General features: G+C 37.0%; 1 protein-coding gene across 1 annotated transcript; it reads right to left on the bottom strand.

The window, feature by feature from the left end:
* On the bottom strand, window positions 1-25,311 carry LOC105390668. Its single transcript, XM_048621812.1, has 32 exons — window positions 25,208-25,311; window positions 24,072-25,113; window positions 23,733-23,973; window positions 23,527-23,644; window positions 23,177-23,431; window positions 22,468-23,051; window positions 22,107-22,258; window positions 21,542-21,736; window positions 21,161-21,284; window positions 20,769-20,922; window positions 20,360-20,583; window positions 19,883-20,087; window positions 19,278-19,483; window positions 18,824-18,988; window positions 17,867-18,073; window positions 17,358-17,562; window positions 16,964-17,150; window positions 15,637-15,814; window positions 14,205-14,426; window positions 13,823-13,990; window positions 13,312-13,407; window positions 13,074-13,145; window positions 11,077-11,318; window positions 10,017-10,066; window positions 9,519-9,717; window positions 9,062-9,280; window positions 8,196-8,337; window positions 3,351-3,495; window positions 2,667-2,845; window positions 1,410-1,631; window positions 417-500; window positions 1-233 (listed from the first exon to the last, which is right to left on the bottom strand). The coding sequence occupies exons 1-32, from the start codon at window positions 25,209-25,211 to the stop codon at window positions 72-74; spliced, it is 6,648 nt and encodes a 2,215-aa protein (XP_048477769.1). The 5' UTR covers window positions 25,212-25,311; the 3' UTR covers window positions 1-71.
* Window positions 25,312-25,349: the final 38 nt, after the last annotated feature.

Below are 25,349 nucleotides of genomic sequence, written 5' to 3'. Positions count from 1 at the left end.
ACTAACAACCAATAAATATTAATCACTAAAATACTTATACATACAGAGGTAGAGTTAAAATCTATCTTTGTCTAAGTTGCGAGGTAAACATTTTCAACTTTGCGCTGTATGATTTTCGCAGATTTCGGATAAAAGTCCAGTAGATATTTCCAATGGTCCAGTTTTAGATAGACGATGTCCACAACCGTTCTAGCACGGAATGTAAAGTGATGTGGGACACCCACAAATAGTCCCTGTAATATAATATTGAAAAACGAATAAGCCGTTGAATTTTTCGGAAAAAGTCTTAATTTCGTAATGTCTACTGACATCACCGCAGTTACTATGGTGTCTAGATAATTATATCATAGTTATTACTCATTATGTACACTTTATAGGTAGTACTGATAAAGCGTTGATAGTAGTATGCCACCTACTTGAGCTATGCCAAAACTGTCTTCAGGCCCGAGAACGTCGTATACTGATTCTGTCAAGTTTGGGTGCACTGTCAAAACCTCCACCTGTAATGAAGTGTAGATTAAGGCTTGTGACACTATAAGTAGTAACTCTGTAAGCAGAGTTCGTTGGCTTTAATTAAAGTTGCTACGTAAATTTTCGGCACCATTTTGAATGTCGAATGTGGCGCCACCTACAAATTTCTTCTTCTATGTATTTCTAGTAAATTGAATTTTAAAATTTAATTGAATTTTGATATTATCTTGTAATTATATTCTTTTAGGTTACTTATTTGATTTTAAATGGTTTATTTAAGTTTCAGAAATTGCCGGTTTGGTTTGTTTTGTCTGGATTCGCTCGGTTCTCCAGGTTTTCGGAAATTTGGATTTTATGTGTCTGGCATCGCTTCGCTTGCCTCCTAAGGGTTTTTGGAAATGCCAGTTTTTATTGGTACTTCCTCTCTTTGCTGCTCAGCTATTTAAATTTAAAAAATGTGGGTAAGTTTGTATGGCCTTGCTTCGCTTGGCTCTCCAAGCTTTAGGGAATGCAGGGCTGAGATGTATGGCTTTTACGCTCTTTACTGTTAGGAAAATACCGGTTAGGTTTGTATTGCGTCGTTTCACTCCGCTATCAACAGGTTGTTGCAAAAGTAGTAGAGTAAGTTCTGATTTTTACGAGTAAATAGTCAGATAAGTGTTAACTGAAGAATAAAATTGTTGCTGTCACATCTGAATGTTTGTATTAGGCAATGACAGTAACTATTTTATTCTTCAGATAACACTTCTATTCTATTCTATTTTCATAGGGGGTGAAGTTCCTATACGTGGCTATCTCGAGTGGAACCTTTGTACATATCCCCTTGATTTCAGCTCAGCCAGCCATCAGATAACACTTATCAGCCTCAGCCGAAAGTGGGTGACCTAGGAGTTCATTATGAGAATGTGGCGCCACCTACAATTGTATAGCAAAACTACCTCCCCGCGATGTATGAAGTACAGACAGCGGTCGGCGCGGCCGCACTGCGCGATGCAGTCATCTGGAAAGTACACGCAGTGTCTTAGCCGCGAGGCCAGCGTGCGCCGGAGCTGCGGCGCCGCGCCCGCGAATATCACGCACGAGTTGATGTGCGACCCGTAGGCTGCCTGCATGAGCTGCCAGTGGTAGGTGAAGGGGAGCTCGGTTACGAGGTCGGGTATCTGGGAATGAATGAGGAGGTTAGATGGTTGGTTTTTGTATAAAAAGAACGTAGAAGATTGAAACTACAGGTTCTCTAAGCTATAGGGTATGCAGGATTGAGATGTATGGCCTCGCTTCTTTGCTCGGCTCCTTACGCTTTAGAGAATCCCGGTTAGGTTTGCGCTGCCTCGCTTCGCTTGGCACTCTAGGTTTTAAGAAATACGCTTCCCTCAGCTATTTAGGGTTTAGATAGTGCCGATAAGGTTAGGCTTTAGAAAATGCTGGGTTGATATACGTAATGATAATGAATCCTCAAAGAACACGAATCGTCGTGGTGTGAATGGGCTGTAATAGTGTTTGATATGAAAGAAATGTCTTCCAGATAAGCTGTGACTGGGCTGATAATGATAGTAATGTTTTACGAGTTAAAGTATTGGTTTTGCTGATTTTCCGGGGGTATGTTTATGTATGTTAGATTCAAAATTCTATATTGTTTGTTAAAGATAAAAGAAAGATAAAGAAACATTTATTCGACACATAGACAGCAACAACAACAAAAAGAAAAAATACAGACTTAAAAAAAAGAAATACATATACAAAATAACAAGGCCAAAAAAAAAAAAAATTGTTCATCCACTTAGGACACTTAAAAGTGTTGGATATGAAAGAAATATCTTCCTCACAAGTGTCATAAGCTTTGACTGGACTGATATTGATAATGATAATAATGTTAGACAAGTTAAAGGATTGTTGTTACTGATTTTCCGAGGGATGTTTATGTCTGTTAGATTCAAAATTCTGAAAAAAGAGTAATTTCTGTGGGGTTTGGAACGCAAGAGGAAGGAAGTATCTATGGTGGGGAATGACAGAGTGTGAAAAAGGAAGAAGATTGAAAGACGAAAGACGTGTACTTATTTGGATTTATTTTGTAATAAAAGCCAATAAAACCTCAAAGCCAGTCGTTTCAATACCACATTTCTTCCAGACTTCCTCGAGGGAGAGAAATTGTACATAGGAAAAAGGGAAAGATCTGTGTATAAACGAAAGATACCAACCTGTTTCCCCAACTGCCGGCTCCACAGTTCCCTCACATAGTCCCACATCTTGGTCATCTGGTGGTCGCTGAGGTTCATATCTCGCAAGCCGTCTCGCAACTCGTTTATTCCGTAGTCGTATTCTATGCGAGAGGATGAGTGAGCTGTGATCATGGCTGACATTTCCGATATTAAGAGACCTGTTGAGGTACAATGTTCTTATTAGATTTATGTATGTTGGTAAGTTTTTGTGATGGTAAGTTGTGTTTTGCTGGCGAATTCCGTTTTCCTCGTCTTAAAAAGTTGTACCAAAAGTCCGCTAGGGGCGCCACTTTGTATGCTAAAAACATTTATTTTGAGTATCACAACTCCTTATAAGAATTCTAAGGCCCCGTTTCACAATGTCTGGTTAGGGCTACCTGTGAGATAAAATACATGCTGTCACTCTTTGTTATTATTTTTTTGACAGTGACAGCATGTGTTTTATCTTACAGGTAGCCACTAACCAGTCATTGTGAAACAGGCCCTAAGCGTATTTTATTTAAATGAGATCGCCTTCTACCCTTTGTTTTAAACACAGGTAATATACAATACATACTTACAGACAAGAAATCTTGTTATTGAAGTATGATTATTTCCATTGTATTCTTGGTTTGGTTGCATAAAGTAAGCAGTAGTCTAACAAATATTATGCTTCTTATTTACCTGTACTAAACTTGATAACGATTATAATGATAATTGTTTCGATAATTTCGAAGTCGTTTTGTGCGGTAACATCGCCTGTCCCGGTTATGGTTATCAAGTTGACCATATACCATAAAGACGCCATGTACAGTGCAAAGTAATCTTGCTGAAATAAAAGTTCATAGTAAATATTATAGATGGCGCTAATATTGACTTTGTGTCTTGGAGAAAAAGAGTGCTTTCATAAGATTAGGATTTTATGTTTGTGTGACTTTGTAGCTTCGAAAGGGATGCTTATGGTTGGTTTGAAAAAAACATTTAGATGTGGATCCTTTTTAAAGGTAAACTATTCTAGAATGTTCCAACAGAATCTATTCAGCCTTTGAAAGATTTCAGAACATATATTATTTTGACGGAGGTCTAAATTTTTTATTTATTTATTTATTTATTTATTATAAGCCTCCTATAATGTAACATTCAAATTAATATTTAATTATGTTTAAAGTAACACAATTCATGCATTATTAATATTAATGGTAATTGTTTAAGTTTAGTTTTATATAATTCAATATTATAATTATTAAATTTATTTATATAATTCAGTAGTATTTATTTGTATATCATAATAATATATTTATGTGTATGCATGCACTTGAACTATGTATACCTAAAATCTAAGTATTTTATAGGTCATCCCATTGCTGGGCAAAGGCCTCCCCCATTTTCTTCCAGGTAAGTTTGTTGGCGGTGCATCGTGTCCAGCATTCCCCTGCTCCAGTGAAGCCCGCCAGCTCGTCGCGCCAGCGCGTGGCCGGGCGGCCCACGCCCCGGGTCGAGTATCGGGGACACCACTCAGTCAGCTCCTTTGTCCATCTTCCATCAGTTTGCCTCATGATATGGCCAGCCCATTTCCACTTCAGTTTTTTGGCATGTCGAATCACATCTGTTACTTTGGTTAATTTTCTAAGCTCTGTGTTCTGTGTTTTTTCTATTAGTTTTTTGTTTAATATGCTTCTTTCCATTTTGCGTTGAGTTATCTTTAACCTTTTAATGTTGTTCTTCGTCAGCGCCCATGTTTGTGCTCCGTATGTTAAGACTGGTAGTATACAGGAGTCAAAGACTTTGGCCTTTAATTTCATAAGAATTTGTTTGTTTTTAAATATGTGTTTTAGGCTCCAAAATCTTTTCCATCCATTATTTATTCTTCTGGTTATTTCTTCATTGTCTTGATTTTTGAACGAAACTGTTTTGCCTAGATAGATAAAGGTTTCGACTTGTTGTAGTTCTAAGTTTTCGACGGATATGTGTATAGGTTCGCTTGTATTTGTCATCACCTTTGTTTTCGATATATTTAACTGTAGTCCAACTTCTTTGCATTTGATGTTTAGTTCCTTGATCATTTGTTGCAGTTCTTTTTCTGTGTTTCCGAACAGGGCAATGTCATCAGCGAAACGGATATTTGATAAGTATTTGCCATTAATGTTTACTCCCATACTCTCCCAGTTCAATGTTCTAAACACATGTTCTAGAACAGAGTTAAAAAGTTTGGGGGACATGCAGTCTCCTTGTTTAACTCCATTGTCTATACTAAACGCTGATCCTAATTGGTCCAGTTTTATTCTAGCTGAGCTAAGTTCGTATATTTTTTTAATAGTATTTATGTATCTAATATCTACTCCATCTTTAAGTAGTGCTTGCCAAACGTATTGGTGGTTTATAGAATCGAATGCCTTCTGGAAGTCAATAAATGCGATAAAGAGCGGTAGTTTATATTCGTTTGTTTTTTCTATCAATTGTTGCATGGTATGAAGGTGGTCGGTAGTGCTATATCCTCTTCTGAAGCCGGCTTGCTCTGGAGGCTGTTGTTCATCTAGGCAATGTGTGATCCTTATCAATATTATTTTGGAGAATACTTTGTAGATCGTCGAAAGAATGCTGATAGGACGATAGTTATTGATGTCATCCGCATTGCCCTTTTTAAGAAGGAGAATTATCGTCGAAATAAGCCACTGTTCTGGTATTTCCTGATTATGTAGAATTTCGTTAAATATGTCCGCCAACGGTTGGAGCAGTGAATTTTTACCAATCTTGAGCAACTCTGCATTTATTTTATCTGTGCCACTTGACTTGCCATTTTGAAGAGAGTCGATAGCGTTTTCAATTTCAAAGACAGTGATGTCAGGTAGGGCATCTGAATTTATTATAGTTGGAATTTCGATATTTGGTTGAATTATTTCGTTTGAATAAAGTTTTGAGTAGAACTCTGTCGCCGCTTGGACTATGTTTTTCCTTTTGTAGACTTTAGATTTATCAATTGGTTTTACATTTGGAATCCAGTTTCTTTCAGTTTTAAGATGTCTTTCTAGTTTCACAATAGAGCATGATTTTTCCAGGAAGTGACTTATGCACATATTTTCATATTTTCTTATGTCTCGTCGGATTAACCTTTTTGTCGTTTTGTTTAGTTCTTTGAGGTAATTATTTTGGTCTTTATTTCTGTTAATTTGTTTTGAGATTGTACTCCTTTCTTCAATTTTTTCCAACGTTTCCTGTGTTAGGCAAAGTTTTGTGTTCTTGATATTAGGTAGTTTTTGGGCTGCTAGCTTTATTTCTTCCGTTACCGTATTATATTTCTCTTGAGTGCTATGGCAACATTTAAGTTTTTCAGTAATTGATTTTAAATTTTCGTTGAAGAGTTCGTTGTGAGTTTCGCTTGTGTAACAAATAGATTTGTGATCTGGATGCATAGCCTTCCTGTTTCTTTTAAAGTTCAGTAGTAATTGACAGCGTATTACTCGGTGGTCAGAGAAGAAATTAAAATTGTTAATTACATCAACGTCAGTGCATCTTTCTACATTCTTTGAAAGAAAGAAATCTATTTCTGCTTTTGTTTTAGAGTCTGGTGAGATCCAAGTCCATTTTCGATGCGGGCGTTTTTTAAAAAATGTGTTTAAAACTCTAAGGTTATTTTCTTGGGCGAATTCTATAAGTTTTTCACCGTTTGTATTCCTGGTATTTGTTGAGAATAATCCAATATTGTATTCTTCATGTTCTTTTCTCTTTCCGATTCTGGCGTTGAAGTCGCCCATAATGACAATGTTTTTGTTCGAAGTTTCTTTTACAATGCAGTTGTTTAACTCGTCATAGAATGATTTTTTTTCCTCTTCTTTTGCTTCTTCGGTGGGAGCATAGCATTGGATTATATCGAGTTGTTCTTTTTCTGTTGTTTTGAGAGTGAGTACTGCTATTCTTTCAGATATGCCTTTTATCTTAATGATGTTATTTTTGAGGTTCTTGTTGATGCAGAAACCAACTCCGTATTTGCCTTTCGTTTCGCCAAAGTAGTGGAAAATCATGTTAGGTAGTTCTACTATTTCTTCACCTTCCCTACGAACCTCTGAAAGCCCTATAACATCCCAGTTTATTGGTTTCAAGGCTTCTTCAAGTTCAACGAGTCTTTCTTTTTTCATTAATGTTCTAACGTTTAATGATAAAATATTAATCTTTTCTTTTTCGGTGGATGGGGGGTGTTGGTCTAGTTCTCCCACGGTGACCAGCCGGCTTGGGAGACAGTTTATTGGAGTTTTTCTGATGCTTGTGTTTGTTAATGTTTTTCCATGTTGTCGTTTCCGGTCGGAGACGGCCTTTACTTGTTTTTTGGGGGCTCTGGCGTTGAGTTTGATCTGTCGCGTGAAACATATGCTAGAATGCTTGGTTTTATTACTTCCCTTTCTGAGTTTTGAGATGCTTTTACTTTAATTGTACTTTCCGTGTTTAGTTTTTTCTGGGACGGGGTGGTTGGTGATTTTGTTATCTCTCTCTTCCTTTTTTCGCGGTAAATGGTCCCCGGTTTTTTTACAATCAGTTTATCGTACTTTATGAACGCTATATTTCCATTTTTCCTTTCTTCTTCCACTTTTGGCTGTAGCTGTTTACGTATTTCGAGAACTTCCTTAGGGAAGTCTTCTTTGACATACACATTTGTGGGGAGATTGCGCTTGTTTTTCAAGATCAGATGTTTTTTCCAAGTTGTGGTTAGAGATACTATCATTGGCTGAATCTTTTCCGATTGCTTTCCAATTCTTTGTACATTACTTATCTCTTGGCTATCTAAATGCGTTCCCGATTCCACTACAATTTCTTTTATACAATCGACCAACTCCAGTTCTGTCTTTCCTTTCCCATCGATCCCGAAGAAAACCAAGTTATTTCTTCGTTTTTCCTTTTCGTAATATGTGATTTTCTGTTCCAGACTATTAACTTTGGTCTTAAGATCATTATTTTCTTCCCTCAGAATTTTCAGCTTTTCGTCTAAGGCCTCCATTACATTTTTCGTTATTTCCGTTGTTAGTGTTTTTGTTTGTTCATTAAACTTTTCATTTATTTTGCAGAGTAACAATTCCATTTGTTTTTCCATTTTTATTGGGTATATTGATGAAATATGTTGGCAACACTTGGGTAATATTTTTGTTGTGGCAACACTTCCTTGAGTGTCTATGGCTGTCAGTGTCAGATGTCAGTGCCAATTATCACTTTCAGATGTCAGTGTCAAATGTCACTGACAGTTTGTAGTTTGAATATTTTGAATGGTTAAGTTGGCACTACTTGTTGTGTTAAATTTTGAGGTTATGCCGGTTAGAATATTTTTGTTTGTAATCACACAAATATAGCACTTCCACTTCGAATGATTATTTGGGCATTAAGTTGGTTTTGTTTATAATATGTTTTGAAGTATTATGTGCTCGACTTGTCACTTTTTTCACTGTTATTTGTAAATATCTGCAGAGCTCTCTGTGATACGTGTTTACACTTTCGTCACCGGAAACGGAAACGGGACGGAGGTCTAAATTATTAATTTGAAATTACCTCAGCATAGTCGGTTTGCAGGTTCAGTTCTGTTTTCGTCATCCAGTTGGATGAAGTGCATTGCACTGGCGTCAGACATGACAGTTTGAAGAATAAACAAGCATTCACATGCGATAGGATAGCCGCCCACATTCCGATTTTACTGCAAACATATTTAATAAATACCTATTACTTATTTAAATTTGAAGCGTCCGTAGTCGAGTTGGCTTCAGTGATCGTAGCTGATCACTGAGGTTAAGCAACACCTGGCTGAGTGGTTCTATTCTGGACGCTTCCGTGCTTCGGACGGCACGTTAAGCCGTGGGTCCCGGTTGCTGCTTCGGCAGCAGTCGTTAAGCCTTGTCAGAGGCCTTCGGGCAGCTTGAAAATATCTGACAGTCGGGTTGCCCACTTACCCGACAACTTGCATTGTACTAATTCAAAAACGGCGATCTATCACGTGGGTACAAATGTACAACGAAAAGCGGGTGACTCGCACCACTGACTACCCCTTCGGAGATTACAGTCGTGAGCATATGTAGTTATGTGTATTACTTATTTAAAATGGTATATTTATAAAAGCCCTACGACTAATGCCACATAAGTTAGCTCCATTCTTTTACAATCTGCTGGTGTCACAGAGCTAGTGCAATGCGTATACCGCTAGGTGGCGACACTCACGCCCATTTACTCGAACTCGAACGGAGAAAAAGCTCGCACTCATGCAGATCCTTACATCCCATAGACGGTGGTCCTCGCATAGAGCTTTTGAAAAAATAATGTAGGACAACAATGTTGAAAACTATTAGGTAAGTTAATTAACCTCCTAATAAATAAACCTTGGAGAAAACCTTAAATACAACTTGTAGATTGTTCGCATTTCTTACCCAAGCTTGAACAGCAAACTAGTTGACCCGATATCCAGACTTCTGCTGTTCGAGCGTTGGTACGTGAACAGGTATGTAATCCTGAACAGCTGGGGACCTCGGAGGTATGAGAATAGTAACAGCTGCATTGCAGGTTGGAGGTTCAAGGCAAATGCTAGGTAGCTGACGTGCAGGTTTGATAGGAAGTCTCGTCGGCGAAGGTACTTCTTGGAGAAAAACCTTTAAAGTTTAAAGCATTATGATTATGAAGATGAGGTCATTTATGATGTAAGTAAGACTGGGTAATTCAATGCCGTGATTAGAGAGCGCTGAGGTTTAGGTAGAATAAATTTTCCTTTTTATCAATGCCTGGAAATACCTAATGAGATAACTATAGTCGTATTCTAGAACCAGTTGTAACGTAAGTATGTAGGTAAGTATATTAATAAGTAGGTAGAATCACAACAGTGGAACTTACATTTTCCTAATTTTCTTCGGATGCAACACATAGTCTCCATATCGATTGATGTAACCGCAATGTACATCCAAAAATAATTTAAATATGAAAAATACATCAAAAGTAACGCAAATAATGAAAAAGAACGTAAGCGATTGAAACGCTATCTGGTATACGAGGATAATAAAATCAGCGAATGCGATTATTAGACTGAGATATTCTGAAAAAAATACATACATTTAGTAATTTTGTGTAACTTTTAGGTGTGAGTATATAATAATTAATTATAGACCAAGACGTAGGTATATAATTTTAGACATTCATTTGGGTATATTGCGAATACCATAAATCCAAGCTATCGCTTACTTAAATGCAATGCAATAATTGGCACAGTTTCATGAAGAAACTATGTATATTTGCAAGTGGGAGTATGTTGTATAGACTCCGAGCTCCATCAAGTTTAGAATTGGATGTATCATTCATTAGCAAAGTCACATGGCAAGCAACGCTTTAGCTTACCTAGAAATATGTATGGATACGAATCTGGCAGTATACTGCTTCTAAACCACCTGAAAATATCCAAATTACCATGGCACTCATTGTATTTTGAAGCATCTAGTAAATATTTAGGTAGCCATTGCGGTCTGGGCTAGTAGTACGGGGCGCATTTAAAATATGACATAAGTTTTTCATCGCGCTCACTCACATCGTGCAGCCTCAAGAGCGAGCGCGACAGAGAACTTTTGTCACGTCTTAAATGCGCCCCGTACTAGCCCTTCAGCGTTATGTATAATATCTATTCAGACCCCTTAGCATGAATTATCATCGTGAACGTGACGTGAAATTACTCGTTGAATTTTGTAGGGAAATTTTAGTTCTGTTACCAACCGCCAGGGGCGCTGTTCATATTTTCATACAAAATTGCTTGATGAATTCTACTTCACGTTCACGATGAAAATTAGTGCTAATAGGTCAGGTTTTATTTAAGGTATAAACGCTGCCTATCGGAATCGCACGCAACGGACGCATCGCATTCAGTATTCTTTGTATAGAAATTCAAACAAGTGCGTCCACTTCATAGGCATTGGCGACGCCGCCGCCGCGTTTCTCCATACATTTATGAAAAAATGTTTGGTCCGATACGAACGATATCGATAGGTAGACGCTTACTTATAGTGGGTCATGTCCTCTGTTTAACCTATAGGTATTCTAATGGGCAATGTCCGAAAAAATTCGACAACGCTCATAATTTTTCTGATGATAGGAATAACCCTCCGTATCATCCTAAAAAATCTCAGATTTTTTCTATGCGTTAGTAATTTTATAAAAATAAAAACATTTAAAGTTTCACTAAACGGGGATTCTACGGAGGTCAGGAGGGTTATTCCAATCATCAGAAAAAATATGAGCGTTTTCGAATTTTTTCGTACATTTCCCATTGACTCTGTTACCTCTTATCTAATTGAACCTGTCATCCACAAAATTCCTTGGTCTTCCATCAAAATTTTACACGTTATTATCGCGTCGATAGCTATCATCATCAAAGTATACCTACCAAGTATGCCATAATTTCACTCACCTATGAGGTTTAAATAGTAACCATTGCACGGGTATGTAACGGATATTGTGTGAAGTTATTGACTTAGAGCCGTGGGAATCTTCTCCATTGCTTCGATCAGTGTTCTGAAAAATCATTAGAAAGTGAAAATTTATGTTTATGAGAGTATTTATGATGTCAGTGTTAATCTTAGCTCTTTCTGATATGATAACGGATTCTTTACTTGTATCGAAGTAGTTTGTACTAACAGCCGCTCCCGTTATTTTTTTCCCGTAGTCATATTATTATTATGGTTGGCCTACCTAAGTAGCTAAGTACTTTCCAGTTGCACGTGGAAGACTTCAGTGATTTTCCATAACATCAAAGAAGACAAGGAAGGCTGCTCCTAAAATGTGGGCTGAAGTCCTTACCAAGTCTTACCTTCCTGACATCCAGTATGGGATTATGTAAAGTGACTTCCCAAGTAACATTTTTGGTTTTAAAAAGGTTTTGAAAAGGTTCTAGAACCTTTGTATGGAAATCAACTCGTGAGACTTAGAAGGCTCGATAACCTTATATTAACCTTATATTAACCTCCTGAGTGCAAAAAGGGCCCACGTTTTAGAACCTTTCTGAGAGCTACAGCAAAACCTATAGCTCAAACCCAGAACCTTTTGAACAACTTACACAGAACCTAAATAAAACCTTCACAACCTTAATTTAACGTTAACATAACCTTGGAAGACAGCTTTTAAGTTCTAAATTAGTCCTGGATGTAACTCTACTATAACTTGAAACACATTTGATGGATATTTGTAATGCCTTCCCAGGACTCTCGGGTCTTAAAATGTTTCTGTGTAAGATTTTATAATAATTATAATAAATGGCGCCATTACCTGACACTTTCCAAGACTCAAAATGGCTAACTTGTAAGTGTTGTATTAATACAAAATATAGTAAGTAGTTAGGCTGAAGTCAGGAAATATGAAAACCTTGTGCGACTAGCACTTTATTGTGATACTTTCGGATAATAGTTCTGTATAAGTGACGGGCCTTTTGTAAATGATAAATTTGAAGATATTTTAATTATAAAAAATAGATAAAATTTTATGTTTGGTGTAAATTTATATTAGAAATAAAAGTACTGTCTATATAAAAAAACATATATTTGGAATAGTATAGGAAACGCTACTGAATTTTCCCTTATTAATTAAAATGTATCTTTTTGGTAATTTTTTTTTTTATTTCAGTGAAAAAATATGGCGGCCGTTAGGAAATTACTCATAAGCATTAAACATATTTTGAGGATGCCTCTAAAGCTTTAAAATATTCTTGTAGGACTTAAATCATGCCTTTAGCTCATAGCCAGTGCTTAATGCTTTTGGTTTTCACCAAGTAGTCCTAATTTGTTTGCCTAGACAACTCTTATCAACCTAAAGGTTTAAGATAGGTTTTAAAAAATACTTATAAGTAATTTAAATATTCCATAACTTTATGGTTGTATCAAGGTTAAAAATTTAACCTTAAGCTCTCACTTTAGCATTAATGCTAGCTTTTCTAGAAGTAAATCAGGAGTCTACGACAACTATAAGATCCTAGAACTATATGCTCCTGAAATACATGTTAAAATAACGTTAATATAAACTCTTATCAGCAGCTACAAGGTTGTATTAATAAACAATTAGTTTTAGGACTTAGTAATCATTCTCAAGTACTCAATATGACCAGATAGCAAAGCATTAACCTTTTCACAACCCTTATAAAACCTAAAGGCATTTCTTACAACCTAAGCTCGAATGAAATGTTACTTGGGTTGGAACATAGAACCTTCGCTGTAATGCCTACTCTAATACATCTTAGACATTTATAAGATAAATGTCGTGCGCGGGAGGATGGCCTTCATATGATCGATCTACCTAGTATTATATTTTCATTGGTCATAGTCAAATAACCATTATCTGCCCACATAAATCCCCTTGACCAATCGCTAAGCCCCACGGTTTCTGTAGGTATATTCTTAGTCACTTAAACACACTAACCGTTGCGTTTTGTTCATCATCGATAGTGGCTTCTTCGTCACTTATTGCTTCTTCTTTTACCGACGGCAATGGCTGAAATAAAAGCATTAAGTAGTACCTAGATGACCAAATATAATTTACACAATTAAATTATTAAGTAAAGCAAAAAAAAAAACTCTCGTCAACAGGGTTTGTTTGATACTAGCCTGTGATCGGCAGTAGATAGATAAATTCGATTGCAATATTTCTTATATCTTACTTCAGAAAATGATGGTTCCGAAATCGTTGGTATCACGTAATCCTTCCTGGCATTTTCAATTGACCTCTTAACCTTTCTTAAAACTGATGGATAGCTCTGCGAAACCGTAAATATAGGTAAGTAAAGTAGATTTTATGGACGTAAAGTAAAGTTCAAGATATGTAAAAGTGTCAAAAGCTACTGTTAAAAACTCGATCAATCATTAGATATTGCTGCAACTAAATAGTTTAATCATCATCAGCCTATAGCAGTCCTCTGCTGGACGTAGCCTCTCCTAAAGCAGGCCTCTGCTTATAGCTTTTCGCATCCAATAATTACCAGCCACCTTTCGCACATCGCCACCCTATCTAGCCGAAGGGCGTCCTACACTACGTTTTCCTAATCGTGGTCTCCACTCCAAAACACGTTTACCCCATCGGTTATCGGTTCTTCGATAGAAGTGACCAGCTCACTGCTACTTAAGCTTACTAGCAGCTTACTGATAGATAACATTGTTTAGCTCTTTACTAACTTTCAAAAGCGTATAGAACTTGCTTCCGTCAATAGCCAGCAAGTCGATGTTTCTCGAAGCAGTGACATGAGACATGGTCAGGTATCGGTTCACTCCGCGTATGTTCCCGAATATTCCGCCTGGGCCCATACACGCCTCCACTTCGTTGTCCTCTGATGTTATGTCCACCTGTTTGAATAGTTTTGTTGGTTAATCTTTAACTAAAACACTCCCTTCATGGGTTGTCAGATTTCCTTTCTTATCTTTGGGCTAGTAACACATAAAATATATGAGCCTCAACCGAGCATCGAACTCTGAACTCTCCACTTATCAGTAGGTTCACCATCTTAACCTTTACCTGAATCATGATTTATAATTTTATGCTTAAAGACCCGATTTTTACCTTCCCACGATAAATGATATACATTGTTTCAATGACTTCATTAGATCTCATGACCACGTATCCCTTTTGAAAGTATAGCTCTTTGAGTTCCTTCGCGAATGCCCGGAAGAATGATGTTTCGACTCCTTCGAACAGTGGTATTTCTTGCAGGGTCCTCTCATACATGTACAATACCGCATCTTCGTTGAGATTTGCATGCAATTTTCCCAGAATAGATTGATGCTGTAAGGATATAAATACTTATTTATTGTAGCTATCGACACCCCTAATATTTTTTTCGTAATAAGGGCTGTTTTTTCTATGGCCAGCAGGGCGATCACGAAAATATAAAATCGAATGCGAGTGCGACTAGTGTCAACTTGACAGCACTTTCGAGCACTTTTTACCTATAAAATTGACAGTTGTCACACTCGCATTCGATTCTATACGTTAGCTCTGTTTTTCGTGATCGCCCTGCTGATAAGTGTTATCTGAAGAATAAAATTGTAGCTGTCACTGTCTAATACGAACATACAGATGTGACAGCAACAATTTTATTCCTCAGATAACACTTATCTGACTATTGAAAAATCAGCCCTAAGTAATTTACTACTTTATTTTGTAACAGATACTATTACAAATCATTGATGGGGCATCCTTTTAGCCTAAGCTTATAGCTTGCGACAATATTAGTCTAGAGTAGGAGATCTTATACCTTATGTTTCAATATGTTTAAAAGCTTTGAGTATTCAAATGTAACCTATTATAATTATAACCCAGTTTATACGTCTGCAACATGCCTACGCATTGTAATTGATGAATAATATTGTGTTATAAAATATCTCAACATGTCTTAGTATGTCTACCCACTATTCGCCTACAGCTACACAGTTACATGTCATGGTATATTGTTGTATTATTCCGATGGTAAAATAACACCTTGCATTATGTACTTGAGTTATTATTATCATCCAAAGCACGTTTATTGCTGGGCGTAAGACTTCTAAAGTCCGCCACTCACGAACGCTCCAAGTAGACATAAACGCAGGTATATAGGTATGGCTATACATAATATATTATGGCTACCCTAAAGGCAAATTTCGGTTTTCCTCATCAAACCACTAACGGCTACTTCTCTTATGTCTTTAGGCTAACGAACGATATCCCATTCTTTATGAGTGAATCAATAGGTTAGTTATACACGCGCCAGCAAAGATAAAGTTCCAGTACCTAACCATAGCACCAAACTACTAAATTTAATAAACAAATAAAAATTATAAATACGGATAAGACTAGGTTAATGACGCCGTCTGGAATACTGCGAAGTTTAACAGCGCTTGAGAATATTACCAACAAAAACGAAAATATTTTGTTAAAACTTAAAATTAAATGTTAAAACATTGGTGTTATTATTTTGGTGTCGTGTCGACATTTTATAAATGGTACTACTTACCGACCACCCGCCAGTGCGTTTCCACTGGTACCTCCAGTAGTCTATCAGGTTCCTCTTCAGCGCCACCGGCACGCCCTCCCTCCTCATGAAGATGAGGAAGTGTTTCAGCTTCTCCTGGAACCTCGTGGCCACCTGGTCGGCCGTCGCCTTCTGGGACGCTATACGCGCGTACACGTATCTGAGGGCATTCTTATTATGCATCTTTTGTAAAGGTTTTATAAATCATAATGTATCATAGAATACAAGGCTTAACTCAAAGTCCAGTGGAATTACCACCACCGTATATTAGCAATTATCAATCCATAAGCAGTGTCTGTCGCTTGTTAAATGTAACGTAAATTGTATGGATCTGACAGATGTATGACAGGCGACCAACGCTGCTTAGGCCTGGGTCTCCTATTTTATGCTATATGCGGCGTCCGACTTTGGCGTGAACGTTTCGATCAACGTCCTACGGCCTACCTACGGCGTCTACGCGCCAACGTCGGCGTGTGAGGGAGACCGCATCAGTACATTTCTATAGTGAGCATCGTGACGCGGCCTACGGCGTGACGCTGGTCGCGACCTACGGCGTAAATAGGAGACCCGGGCCTTATGGATTGTTAATTGCTAATGTGTCGTTAGTGCTATAGTAGCAGGTCTTCTAAATGTACGTATCTCTTTACATCAATCCATTCAGTAACGACGATGATGGTAGTTGGTATACCAGTCAGTTTACACTTATAATTGAGTACTTACATACGTATTTGCCTTATTACAGTAATGTAGGGAGTTATTACTGGCCGATTTTACTGGTCTCTTAATCGGCCTAAGTCATGGCCAATATCTTTATGTAATAAAAATAAGTACTTAATACTTAACTTATAAATTTCCATAAACGATAAAAGTTGCATTTGCATTTGAAATTAATACAGAACGGGTTGATGAAACATTATATCAACATTAGTTAACATTCATCTACACGTCTTATTATTTATTTAGTCAGACAGTTTTAGTTTATTCTTTTTTAAAGTAAAATGCAGAAAGTAAACATGTACCTAGTTTCAGACATTAAATTTTAACCAAAAGCAAATAGAGGAAACGTGTGCAAGAAATAGTGTGTGCAATTATATTATTGATTTATTTGTAAAGGTGTGAAAATTTAAGAAAGCGCAGACATAATTGTGACGTCACAAAAGAAATGCTTTGTTATCGGTGTAACCGAGGCTCTGAATGAAAAAACCTGTTATTATTCTTCAAGAGTTCACACCATAGCTCCGATAACTCACAAGAAACTAGAAGATAGCTATAAAACCCCCAAACGAATAACTGCACTACATCAACGTACCCAAAGAACAAAACACCGTGGCACATCAGACAAAGAGCCAGTATGGTGTGGGTGGTGTCTTGTGGTGTGATGTCACCGAAGCCGGCTCCGCTGAGGCACGACGCGGTCCAGTACGTGGCCAGGAGGTACACCCTGCCCGGTGATATCACTGTGCCCTTGATGAGACCTGCTGCGTCTATCCATGAGCCTAGAGATGTGGGATGGAGTGTAGATTTGAGAGTAAAATCTATGGAGACTGAGGAGCAGCAATCGGAGTTATTAAATTGACTTTAAATATTATATTCGTACGTGATTTCAACTTTGTTGTGTGGATGTGATGAACAACTTTGGTATACTCTTAATAGAACATAAATAAAGTTAATAAAATTAAACTGAAAATATATTAAGGATTTACCAAGTTTACAAATCATATTGCCTTCCGGATTGTAATCAGCAAACATATACTGCCCACTTAGGGACAAATTGGAAACCTTATCCACAAAATCGTGTTTGTCTGTAGCTTGAACATAGCGGCACGTTAACGTTAATAGGACGGATGTGTAGAAATTCAGAAAAAACAATGTCAATAGGAAGAATTGTAGCACGCTCATGAGGTATGTCTGAAAAATAAATTTATTTTATAGTTTCTTATTTTGATAAAGGGCGGTTTTCATAAGCTGTGTGCTTATAGGGATTAGGGAAACATCATAAATATGCAACCCTCGAAGAGTTATTCAAGATTTATTAATAGCTATATGCTGTTATTTTTGTTCCGTTGTAGGGTGTTTAAACCTCCCCGAGGACTTATCTACTGTGCCTAATTTAGGTACGGCTGTCTGCGACAGCATTGGCTGATTCGCAGCAGAGTTCTCTATATGTGCATGTGCAAACATTCACGTGAAATACGCTAAGATGTTCCATTACCCTTTTCAAAGCAGCTATTGAGTCGGCAGCAAACGCTTGGAACAGTTTATAAATCTGTGTCACGCTGAACATTCTGAATATGCATTGGTACATGTGCACAGTTATCAAGTGCTCCTTCATAGAATAATCCGCGTTTCTACTTGGAAGGAAATACTTGTGTACCATGTACCACGGGAAGGATGTCAACAGGTCTATGATGAAGGATCCCTGAAAAATCGTTATCAAATCAGTGGAGTGACGTCACGAAATAAGAAGATAGAAAACGCTGCCTTAAGAGGGAAGTATACCACTTGCTCGTCCATACAAAAACGTTTTACTACTTCTAAATATTATATAATCTCCATGATTTTTAGTATGTTATTGACACAAGGAATTACTAGGTTTATAGCTTTTCCTTTTTTCTAAATTTTCTATAGATTCAAACTTATAGGCACCTCAAATATCATAATTTTTGTGATAAAAACTTGAATCAAACCGTTTGTTGAACAATAACAATGTATTTTTTTTAAAGCGAATGCTAAGTATAAATCTATAAAATATTATGCTGAAGCGATTGACATCAAAATCAAAGAGATTGGTTGATATTTAGATAGTGTAAAACGTTTTCTTCCGAAACCAGAGTTTCATCAAGAAAAGTGCCTATTGTCAGTCGCGAGCTGCAGTGCATCTCTATCGCACCCGTGCCCGGGGCATGAGAGTACAAGCGATAGCAAATGTTTTCCTAAATACCTATTTCGCTAGAATCGCGATGGTATAGTCTCCTCTTAAATGCCTAACAAATTATATTATGCACGCACTAATGTTATTATTGTAAAGATGAATTATTTGTTTGTGATGAGCTATATTTAAAAACGAAGTCAGGGCGGATTTTTCAATAGCCAGATAAGTTTTATCTGATGATTGACATTTTGCTGATTCCTTCAGCTGTAAGTGATTTAATTGCATCTTTGATCTAACCTTTAAGTAGTGCTTTGCAGTCTTGTAGGGGTGGTATATCAGCTGGTTCTGTGGTCCATAATATGCAACATGCAGCCTTATGAAAATATCTACGTAACAAATAATCTCAAGGGTCAAAATTATTCCTTTTAAAACATTTCCGACTGGGTCCATTGCTACAATAGTCTGCAAAAATTGCAATGAAGGCAAGCTGAAGTAACAATTATTGGTATTAACTGAAGTAATAGTTATTGTCTTAATCATCTCTAGTCTATAGCATTCAAATATCACTCTCATGTGGATATTCAGTACGTAGAAGTAATATACTTGCTTTCATAAATGTAACCAGCAGATTGAAAAAAAAAAATATCATTTATTGTCTCGACTTGGGACATGATGATTAGGTTATTCATAGTGCAATAGCTAAAAATTGTACCTAATCAACCAATAATACAAAAGCGTATCATAAACTTACAGGCACTAATAAACATATAAGATATGCAGCTGAAATGCGCATGAAGGTCCAAATCTTCAAGAACGTTCCATCTGGTCGTATTGCGACAGGCACTAAAATGTGACTGGCTATTCCCTTCAGAAATTTGAAATCCTTGAAGGAATCTGAATAACTCTCTTTGCTCTCTTTGCTTCTCTGGTAATCTTTTTTCACGTTTATGAATGAATCTGTAAATTTTAAATAATTTGATTGAATTGAGGCAGTTATGTTTTTTTGTGGTAAAGCTGCCGGAGGTTGCAGTTATTATTAAAGATTCGCTGACTGTAGTGCTGGGAGTCTTAGGGTGCTTACATAAAGAATCGGGTTCCCTGTATCTACCCGTACCGGTAACTTGATTAGGTAGCGCTCACTGACAGATTTAAAACCGGGAAATGATCTAGCGCACTCGCAGAAAGATAAACAGGTTACCGGTACGGGTAGATATAGGGAACCCAGTCTCTCTATGTAAGCACCCTTAGGTTTGAATCCCGGCCCGTGCAGTCTGCGTAGCAGCACCTCTCCTACCATTCAATGAAGTAAAATGTACAAAAATGTACGATTGACCATTTGAAACTTCAATCACTTACTGTCCAAAAACTCTTGAAAAAGGCTGGTGATCTTGACCTTCTTAGCTTCCAGATGTTTGTAAAATGTGTTTTTTTCCACGTACTCTTCCTTGGCTAGGACCTCGATCCTCTGCAGTTCTGCGGGACTCAGCAGACCATCGTGCTCTCGCATCTCCGGGTACAAGCTCAATGTTGACGTGTACGCCGCATATCCTATTGTTATTAGCTGTAAATATTGGAAAAATTATGTTGATTTGGATCAATGGCAACTTTAGATCCAGTCACGTTTCGAACAAATAAAAATAATGTTTCAGATCATTCTGTTAATGTGTATGCTTGGTTAATGGGTCATCTTTGTGGTTTCTTCTTACTAGTTATGCTGGATTGCCCTGCACTCTATTACATCAGAACTAAAGGGGTACAAGTTAAGGGCTTTTGTGCCTAAAATCTAGTGATAAATGATCTCACCAATAGTTAAGGAATGTATATTGAACTTACTTTGCAATGGGTCAACGTAATAACAGTTTTTACAGCGGGCACTCCATAAAGCAGCACTAGTAACCCCAAGTGGTTGCCAGGTCCTACGATTCTTTCAGTATTCTTATGTCCCAAAGATTTTGAAGTTATCAAACAGAAACCACTTTCTATTATGTACAAATCTCTTGAAACAGTCCCACCGTAGAAAACGATCTCTCCCGGTGGAAGAATGATGTCCCTAGCCTCTGAAAAGTATAAACTGTTAGTCAGTAAATTGTGAAACGATAAAATAAAAACCACCACTACTGGGACACTTATAAAGGAATGGCGAAAATATATATAAAAGTTTAGGTACACAGTCAACTTCAGTCAGGTTTCAGTACCTTAAGTTGTAATTTGTTTGTCAAAGCATAGATAAAGATGAACTTACTTTCTGCTAACGTGTGAATATATGCCTTGTTCTTCACTTGGAAGAACCTTATGGAAGTCAAGGCTTTGAAGCGAGCTTGAAATAACACCTTCTTCCGTAGCTCCTCCGGAATCACACGCTGCTCTAGCCAATTATCACCGGTCAATTCAGCACCCTATAAGAATACGGTGTATTACTTGGTAAATAATTTAAAACAAACTGAAATTTAACAATAGCTAGTATGACTAGGTAGTTAACTACATTTTATAATGGCAATAAGAACTGCTGCCAGTTTCAATAATCTATCTATCGATAGCTGACAGTTAATATATATCATACAACTTTGGCACATAACAAGTTGCATTCTGACAAAATGCAACTGGCAGTAAAATCTATGTCAGTTATCTATTTACCAAATTGTATTGCCACTGAAGATCATAGAAGTTCAATATTCTTCGTTTTATAGTTCTATGCATATTGTTCTCCGTCATAAACTTTTCGATGGTTATGATGATTTCTAAGAATGCTGTCTTTGTTCTGCGAATGTAATACGTCACTAGATCAGTGGCATATAAGTTGCACAATTATAATGTTGCAGCCGATTTACATACATCATACGAACGCTTGGAGCTAGAACAACAGCTTTTTTTCAACGTTGTAAGCAGGACCTTTGTAATTACTCCACGTTCTACTTCAAACAACATTGAAAAAATGGTCTTGTTCTAGCTCTAGCTCTGTATCCGTTTAGTTCGTTGATATAAGTAAATAGATATTTACATAACGAACGGTCGTACCTGGACCAATGAGTGATTACAGAAGAGAATTCCGCCACGCAATAACCCAGTAGAAGAACTCCGTAGACGCTCAGAAATGCCACTAAAGCCATGTCATACTGATCTGCAGGAGTCAAATCACCAAAGCCCAAAGACAAAAGTATTGATGATGCAAAGTACACAGCTGTAAGGCATGGATATGACGTTCCGTGAGCGCTGAAAAAATAAAACACTGTTACCTTATATTTTTCTCATTGGATTATTTTTTCATCTCATGTATAGTTACTTATTCATTCTACACACACACGCACTCACGCCTTGTACTAATGTACTCCCTTGCGGGGTATTTAACGGGCACATCCAAGACCCGAGAACAAATATCTGTGTTTAAACAAATATCTGCCCCAGCCGGGAATCGAACCCGGGACCATCGGCTCAGTAGTCAGGTCACTAACCACTACGCCATTCGGTCGTCATTTTACAACTATACCTATATAATTATTTTCGTCAGACAACTGGATTGTTTAGAGTAGGCTCGAGAGCTAAAAAAATATTAACATAGATTTTTGTTTAAATTCGTACTTACACTTGGTCAGTTTTATGCGATCGGTGTTCCCAGATTAGAACCCTTTCAAACCAAGAGTTTTCAGAGCAGCGTCGCACAAAGCAGGATTCCATGTAAAGAATAATTCCGCACCAGTAGCATAACAAACTCAGGTAGACACAGTACTTTATAATCTGAAATAAATAGAAAAGTTTAACTATGTAATGGAAACGCCACTAGCGCTCACTTGTTTTGATATTACAATTTATGTAATGTGCATTTTGGGCAGATTATTCTCTTTCCACGCTGAACGAATAACGAGAAGCGGGCGGTTCTATTTTAAGTTGTAAAGTTGTGACTAAATAATTGCAAATATTCATATGTACCTATATTACATTCGTACCTTAACTAATATAGTGTTTCGTAGCAACTTCTTCTCCAAATCTTCAAAGAAGCTTGACAATCTCCATACGAGACATAATTTCACCGCTTTGCATAGGTAATATAGACTGGATCTATGATTATCATGAAACCCACCGCTCCTCTGTATCGTCACTAAACACTCAAACGGTACAATCGCTGTTAGGTCTAAGAAAAAGCCCAACGTGTTCAATCGGTAATTGAGTATTTTCTTCCAACTTCTCAGGTACTTTTTCTTTGTTTTTATCGCAGTGCAACAAGTTATCACAATATTAGTTATCAATAAAACAGACACAATTATTTCGTGGGGCAGTTTAAAACCTGAGTTGTTTTTAATTAGTGCAATGCGGTATGGATACACGATGCAAATGAAGCCAGTAAGTATTAGCATGGTGGCTTCCCATATTTTTACGACATAACAATCATAGTGTAGAATCAATGGAAAGTCGGAGTTTAAACAAGTGAATGGTTCGTTTTTCTTTTTAACATGCTCAGAAAGAACGTAGAGGTCTATACAGTTCTCATCGAGTTGATCTTCCTTTGTTACTTGATCGATATCAACTTGCCCTGGTAAAAAAATAAAAAATACTTATATTACTCACGAGCAATGAAAAAGTTCCACCTGCCATTGACGTTCCATATATCACTGTGACTTTTTCATTGCTCGTGAGTGTAATATTAAACAGTCCAACCTTGTAAGTATCTCAGTTTTTCCTTCAGACACTTAATGCTTGCTTTCTTCCGGCTTTTAGATCCATAAACGTTAAGAGTGAATGTTTCTTGCGCTTCCTGCTTCGACTTTCTGACAACGCATCTACAGATCCTCTCATTTATTTCTTCTCTTATCTGCTTCGCTATGTTTGGATACGTGATCATCAATTTGATAAACTCCGTTTTGTCGAGTACTTGGCATTCGACGTATGTTGCCGCTTTAATAGTGGACCTTGCTGAGTAAATAATACCAGATAAGGACTACAGCTTTTTCTTTTACAACTTTGCTTCTATACAGTACGTTAATTAGTGATTGTGTATTTTTTCTTACCAGGAACATTATAGACAAGCGCGATTTCACCGAAGCAGGTGCCTCGTCCAAACGATATTATGGGGCTTTCGTCATCTTCATCGGAAAGAAACTCCAGCACTCCGCTAGTGATGCACACCTTCAATGTGAGGTACAAATTTATATTTAATTAATTTATAGCTAATTAAAGTAAGTTCATAACCCCATGAGAAACTGGTGGTTCTTACCATGTGGTTCTTATTTTCATTCTGTTTAACGATAATATCGCCTGGTAAATAAAAGCGATGACTCATAGAAACCGATAGTCTTCTTAGAAAAGGCTCCGGAAGGTTTCTGAATATTAATGAACTGTAAAGGGGTACGTAGTTCAGGTCATAGCATATTTCCATTCGCAGTGGTGATGGAAGCAATCGTAAGAATTGCGGCTTAAATACACCCGACTTTTGATACCAAAGATCTTCATAATAGCTGAAAAGTATTTACACATCGGTATAATTTTAATTTAAATAATTATATACTTACTACATCCAACCATAACGGTAAATTGTGATAAGTATATTGTTTACCCCAAAATTCGTTTTGTTACATCCGTGTCCATTTTTATCAAGTCTAGATGATTTTGAATTTTGCGTAACTGTCTGACATAATTTGATCGTCTTGTTGTAATGGTAATAAACTGCGATGTCAAGGAACCAACAAACACAATGGAAGTTAAGAAAAATCCCAGTAAATTCGCTATAATTGCGGCTGTTCTCTCCGTTGTAGTTTCTGGGTAAATGTCTCCGAGAGCATTGGTCGATATAAGCATAACAGACCAATAGAGAGACACGAGGTACCAATCAAGTTTCGTTTCAGTTGGCAAATACGATAATCCAATAGAAATAGACCAAGATTTACGAATATTTTTCACATCAAACTCTTTGTATGACATCAAATACCATATGCATGTATTCAAATGAACGAACGTTAAAAATAGTACAAGATATTGAAAAATAAAAGCGGACCACTGATTCCGTCCTGCCTGGGAGGAGCTGATGTAAAAATATTCCAATAGTCGATACAAACGTATCGTGAATACAAGCGGTATTATTGCATAAACATTCGGTAGATTTAGTCCGATAAAAAAAAACATTGCGTACGGCAATGCTAAGATCCCATCGATAACTACACGGCAAGTATCAGGCTCCATAAGGTTCAAAGTTCTACGAGAATCTGTAGAAAACTTTAACCAAATTTCGAACAAGACATCAACAGCAAACACCATTGAAAATAAGCCCAGTATAATGCGAAGAGACAATGGTCTTTCTTCAGGTTCGCAAAATGTGAAGAGTGAGGTGCTTAGTGTAAAGGAAACAACTATTGTCACTAGCACAAATATCTGCCATCCGCTTCCAGATAATGTGACAAATATATAGCGAAGTCTGTTCTCTGCAAAATCTGTTCGATTTTCATGCAATAATGAGTATTTTTTCTCTGTCGTCTGCTCCCCTTCTTTTGGCGTTTTACCCATCTCAATTAAATCTCCATATGTTGGTGAGACAGAAAGCTCATCTCCTTCAGTTCTGTGTCTATACTTGTAAATGAAACTAGAATTATCTTCAAAAGTCTCTGAAATAGGAACAAATACTCGTATGTTATAGTAAAGAAAATACAAATTATGGATTTTTATAAACAAGAGATTGGAAAATATTAAATAATTTACCCATTGATAAATTTAAATCATTAAACTTATATCTTAGTTATAATAACAGAAATTAAGCTATTTATTTCTGAGATACTGAATTTGGCTAAGTACTTTAAAATCAATAATTTCACGACACTCTAGATATTTAAAAAAAAACTCG

This window comes from Plutella xylostella, chromosome 6 (genome assembly GCF_932276165.1).
Source record: "Plutella xylostella chromosome 6, ilPluXylo3.1, whole genome shotgun sequence".
Lineage (NCBI taxonomy): Eukaryota > Metazoa > Arthropoda > Insecta > Lepidoptera > Plutellidae > Plutella > Plutella xylostella.
The sequence above is the reverse complement of the archived record's forward strand: the minus strand, read 5'-3'. Positions and strand labels throughout refer to the sequence as shown.